The 5981-nt window shown below is 43.4% G+C and overlaps 1 protein-coding gene across 1 annotated transcript; it reads right to left on the bottom strand.

Annotated features, from left to right (window-relative positions):
• Nucleotides 1–4236: 4236 nt before the first annotated feature.
• On the bottom strand, nucleotides 4237–5775 carry LOC123114990 (putative disease resistance protein RGA4). The gene has a single exon (XM_044536316.1). It carries the CDS (start codon nucleotides 5773–5775, stop codon nucleotides 4237–4239), a length of 1539 nt encoding a protein of 512 aa, XP_044392251.1.
• Between the last annotated feature and the right edge of the window lie 206 nt (nucleotides 5776–5981).

Genomic DNA, 5981 nt, shown 5'->3' on the forward strand with positions numbered 1-5981 from the left:
GCATGTAATAATATGGATTTGAGGTTTTAATTTGATGTATCAGGATGTGGAATGCGTTTTTTGAGGTGTTATCGGTCACTGTCTGCGGACGCGTCCGCCGGCGTTTGAGTGGTCAGATTTATCATGTCCGGTTATAGATGCTCTAAGCAATCACGCATGCACAAGTTCTTTCACACCGTCTCTTTGTCATCTAGTAAAAAACATCACTCTCACTTCTCACTTCTCACACATAGGTTCTCTCTCTTTCTTTTTTGTCTCTCTCAACTTCTCATGTCACACGCAGTCTCCTCTTACTCAAAAGACAAAGCTGTGCTACTCCAGTAAAAAAAGATGTTTACTGCCCCACTGTTCCCCTCACGGGTTGGCTACAACATGCGTTACACAAGTGTCAGAGAAAAGGAATCGGTCCCACACAGCTGCATGGATTACTGTTCATATAATCTGCAAAGTGCATGGCAGTGGTTCGAATCCCTGCTGACACTGCAAAAGGCCCGCTGCTCGCTAGGCCACAACACAAATCTTAAAATCGCTGAACGGATAAGATCAGGGGTTGCCGGGACTCCCGGATGTTATCCCACCTTTTCGTTTTTTAATAACAACAGAACTTATGTTTTTTACGCCGATAACTGTCACACATGTGGCATAATGGACAACCTATCACACGACATGGCCGGTCATATCTAGGAGACCGCCTACACGAACCAACCCATGGTTGGATGATTAGAGGGACATTGGTATCCCTATCCCATCAGGGTTCAATTCCTGGTGCTCGCGTTATTCTTAAATTCATTTCAGGATTTCCGGTGACGCGCTTTCAGTGGGAGGAGACGTTCCCGTCGACGACGAGGCGCCTAGGTGACTTCGTAAATCTCGAGATGATATGTCGGCTCAGTCTCTCGAAAATGCTGATAGGGGTAGGCTATGCGTGTGAGCATTCATAGCGGTGAGTGTATGCGCGTATGTATGAGCGCTTGCGTTTGTACTGTGTGTTCAGGAGACAGTCCACACGACCCTGTGTGAGCAAACTTTAAAACTGGCCACACGTTTGGGCGCAGCTACGATGGCCCACACGACTCTGTGTGGCAATTGCTCACCCCGACCCCGTGAGCGTGAACGGGTGTGTAATCAACTTTAGTTCCCATGTAACTATAGTTCCCATGTGACACTAGTTGCCATGTCTGCCATGTATTATTAAATATAGTTGCCATTTGTAACTAATTGAAGTTGCCACGTGTGATCAAGCAATAGTTGCCATATATGATCAACCATAGTTGCTGCGTGTGATTAACTAGTTGCCACATATGCATAATGTGTAACTAATGGGAGTTGTCACGTGTGATTAAACCATAGTTGCCATGTATGGTCAACCATAGTTGCCGTATGTGATTAACTAGTTGCCGCATATGCACACCTGTAGTTGCCATCTATCATCATGTGAGCGTTGTGTGGGTGAAGAGCAGTTTCGCCCACACGTTCAGGCGAGCGTCGTGTGTCCGTTCAGGCGAGGAGCGCCCACACGTGTGGCACTAAATGATAATGCCCACACGATGCTGAGTGCTTACGTGGCTCTCGACCCAGATGACAACTGCTTCAATATTTATGCAAATGATCGAACGGTATCGACTATGTTTGGGCCATGTTGAATTGTTCTACACATATGGGCGTTATCATTTAAGATATTTTTTGGGCACGAAGGGCATAGGATTGGACTTCCCTGCTCTTCCAGGAAAAATGTACTGTGGTGTACTGATAAAGCACTAGGCTTTTTCCCTCAACAAGAAAGAGAAAAATACAGTTTTCCAACGAATACACCCAACTTCAAAATAGGATATTAGCTATCTCCAACGCGGACCCCAAAACGAACAATGTATTTGCCTTCCGATTGTTTCGGGGTAGTCCGTAGACAGTAATGTAAGAGCCAGCCATCCAACTCTGTCTTCTAAATTTTTGCCTCTTTTTTTCTTAAGCCTGTGAGCTCAAAATGATAGAATATCGAATCATCAATGATTGAAAATATTCAAATGCGACAGTAGTTCTGATTTAAATATAACAATCCAACTAAGTTTTAAAATAAAATACTTCAGGGTCCGTGCCATATGCAGTCGTGCAGTTCTGATAGGCAGAGAATCCAATCCTTCCTGGGCAGAGAATCCAATCCTTCCTGCGGTATACTTCTACAAGATGAGATAGTCATAGTAGGGCCGGACGTTGTTGTAGAGGTGGTCGGAGACATTTTGTCACATCCAAACATGCCATAAAAAATTGTCTTTGAATGCATCGAGGATAAAGTAGTCATCCATCAACGTCAAATGCCGCCGTGCTCTCGTCCGGTTCAGCACTCAATGACCCTTGATGGATCCTTCGAATCGGAGAACTGCAAGGAGACACCTACATCATCGCCGTTTCATGTGCATAATTCTCCTCGTCCGATGACTCAATGTAGTACTCGTATGTGTACTTCATCTACCTGCCCATTGATTCAAAGAAGGGACAAAAAAATGGCATGAGCATTTCACCAAACAGTACAAACCGAATGCATGTTAAGTCTGTTTCCTTTTTTTAGGAGCGACATAGGGAAATTAACATGCAGCTATACGCGGATAAAATATAGCGAAGAAAATGCTGTGCATAGAGTAATTAAATTGCCCGTCATTGTACATACCAGCGACAGATTGGCTCTTCTATTTCGCTGAGCTGCAGGCACCCATTTATGTACACTCTCCTTATTTTATCAACCGCTGCTGCACCACCTATGGACTTGAGGCCTAGACAGTCGTAAATATGAAGTTCCTCCAGTACTGGAGACCTTCCTAACTGGTTGTTAGCCAGGTTGATGGATTCTATGCCGTGACAACAAGCCAAATCGAGCTTCTTAAGAGAGGATGGTAATATCACTGCCCTCTGCGCATTCAACTTATCACAACCTGAAATTTTCAGAGTATGCAACCCGTCTAGCCCATCAACAGAGAGGGACATCAATTCACTACAATGGGAAACCCAAATGGTATTAACAGCAGGTAGACAATCTGGCTTCAGGAGTTCATCAAAGCTCAATAATTTGCTGCACTTCTTTATCATTAACTTAGCAAGGGATAAGAATCCTGTAACAGCACTGCTGCTGCTGCTACTACCACTAGCTTCAGAGACTATGGATGTAAGGTTGTCGCAATCTTCAATATATAGTTCCTCCAGGGCTGGAAGATTGCTTCTCCACACATGCAGGGGAATAGATGTCAACGATTCACAGTCTTTTATTTCCAAATATGTGAGGGAAGTGAGGTCAAGGAAGCAGCTCACGAAGCGATCCATGGAATAGCCCGATTTCACAAGGGTTAGCTTTCTAAGAGAAGTAGGCAAGAGCATCAAGCCTTCCCAACTGATTTTCTTACAATACTGTATGACTAACTCTTCAAGACGATTAATGTTATCTGAAGGTGATATACTGTCAAGTGACACATCTAACGGGACAAATAATGGTATGCTCTTCACTTCACACCAATGAAATTCAAGGGAACGTAGCATTGGCAGGAGGTTGGGCTGGAGCCAGCTAGGACAAGATTCACCTCTGTAATTCTTTACATGCAGATGCTGGAGATTCCAGTGAGGTAATCTTTCCATCTGATTTTCCACCATCTTTACCGTGCCATGACGCAAAAAGGGCCATTTTAGGCAGAGTTTGCCAGAGTGGTCCTTGTTATAAGCAAAGTTATTTGAATTGATTTTCTCTAAACTGAGGGCATCCTTGAAGCCTGGAGGAAAACTTTCAATCAAACAATTGCCACGGTCTATAACTTTGAGATGATGCAGCTGACAAAATGTTGAAGGAAATGTGCTGAAATTAGAACTTCCAAGTAAACAAAGGTGACGCATATGCTTTGAATTGCCCATGTTCTCAGGTAGCTGTCTTACTTTGGAGAGTTTACAACTAAATACGCGGATTTTCAATAGTTCCTTGAACCAACAGTCCATCATAGACTCAAAATCTTTTGCTTTGCTGTATGATTCATCGCACACCAGGGACCTCAGATTTTTCTTGTTACATATGCTCTTCAATTCAGAACACTGAACATCTCCGTTCGTGAATATTGACAGATGACGGACGTTTGAAGGAACTTTATCTAGGTCACTAGCATGCTTTATAATGAAGCACTCATTCTTCGAAACTAGTTGTGCCGTATCATGCATCAGATCATGAATTACATACTTAACACTATGTGGTGATGCTTTCTGAAAGAACTAACGATTTGCAAGGGCATCAAAGCACATTGATGCTTCTTGGGCTGACTCCACATATCCTAGTGCAATCCAAATGTCAGCTAGAAAATCCTTCGCAAATTTGTAATCCTTGGGAAACATTGCACAGATTGAGAAGCATCTCTTCAATTTCTGCGGGAGGTACATATAACTCAGTCGAAGGGCTGGCAGAATGTCGGTCTCTGTTTGTTCTAATCGCCACAGTTCACTTTCCATTATATTTCCCCAGTGTGTTGTACTTAGATCCATTCTCAGCAAGCGTCCAATAGTCTTGGCAGCCAATGGGGAACCCTTCAACTTTGGAACAATTATTTCACCAATGCGCTCCAACGACTCCCTGTTGTTGCCCAAAGTCTTGGATCCAAATGCACAGAATTTGAAGAACTCCAAGAATACCCCGTCTTTTAAGCCCTTTAACTCATAATTATTCATAGGGCCAACTATCTTAGCAACCTCAGGAGATCTAGTGGTGACCAAAATCCTACTTCCTTCAACGCCATTTTTCAAAGGCGCACAAAACCTCTTCCATTCCACCCCGTCATCCTTCAAGATATCATCCCACATGTCATCAAGGACAAGTAAGAACTTTTTGGACTTGACGCAGCCTTCTAATTTACCCATAAGAACTTCCAGACTATTAGATGAAGCATCTCCTCCCAGGCCCTCTACAATGTCTTTCGTTAACCGTTTTATGTCAAAGTCATCTGAAACACATGTCCAAATTATATTTTTGGCACCAAAGTGATTCTTCACATTTGTATCCTTGCAGATGTGTTGGGCCATAGTTGTCTTTCCAACCCCTCCCATGCCAACAATGGAAAACACATGCAACTCGGTCATTCTTGCTTTGCTTTCAGTCCTTCCTCTCTTCCGTGAATGAACTCCTAGTTTTCCCACCAACTCCTTCATTTCTTTTTCACGGCTAATCATTTTTTCCTCACAGTTAAAGTAGGAAGTTGTTTCTGGCCTAACAGATTTATCAAACTTTAGAGGTGCTTGGTGCAAGCCCATTTCCATGGACTGCTTATGGACATGATCTAGATTTTTTTGAATTCTGTTGACTTTTCTGATGTAATCATTAGATCTGACACTTTCGTAGAATTCCAGACAGGTATCACGCAATTGGTCTAGCCCCAAATTCTTGCTGCACTCAACTTTCCACTTGAGCGCATCATAATCAAGCTCGTCAAGCAGGTCCTCCGCTTCGAAGACTGCATCCTTGATATGCGGGAGGAGATCAGCCGCTTGTTTCTTATGGCTTTGGTATTCGACCCGATCAATGAGGTCAAGCATCTTGGGCATTGTTGTCTCCAGCTTCCAAAGATCATCCTTCAGCCGCTCAATTTCCTCTTCAGTCTGTTGTTGGGCAGCTGTCTTGTCTTCATCTCGCAACTCTGAAGTGTTCTGTGAAGAACGAGTGGCCGTTATAACTGATGCAGTCCAACTGAAGAATTCGCGACATGCATTGACGTTGGAAAGCACCCCAGCATATTCATTGAATATTGCCAAAGCCATGGCCATAGTTGAGCGCTGTTGAAATCATATGCTCAACATAAATCTTAGTTAGAAGAGTACGATATCGGAATAAGGTAACCATTTAGAATGGACAGACTCCGGGATGAAGATGTAACTACCTTCTATATTTGCTCAAACTTCAAAGTGGTTGGTCAGTGAGTGACGTCATGACTGAAGAAAGGCACGGATGATACGGTGCTGCTGATCTCACA

The sequence above is a fragment of the Triticum aestivum genome, chromosome 5B (genome assembly GCF_018294505.1).
Source record: "Triticum aestivum cultivar Chinese Spring chromosome 5B, IWGSC CS RefSeq v2.1, whole genome shotgun sequence".
In the NCBI taxonomy this organism is placed as follows: Eukaryota; Viridiplantae; Streptophyta; class Magnoliopsida; order Poales; family Poaceae; genus Triticum; species Triticum aestivum.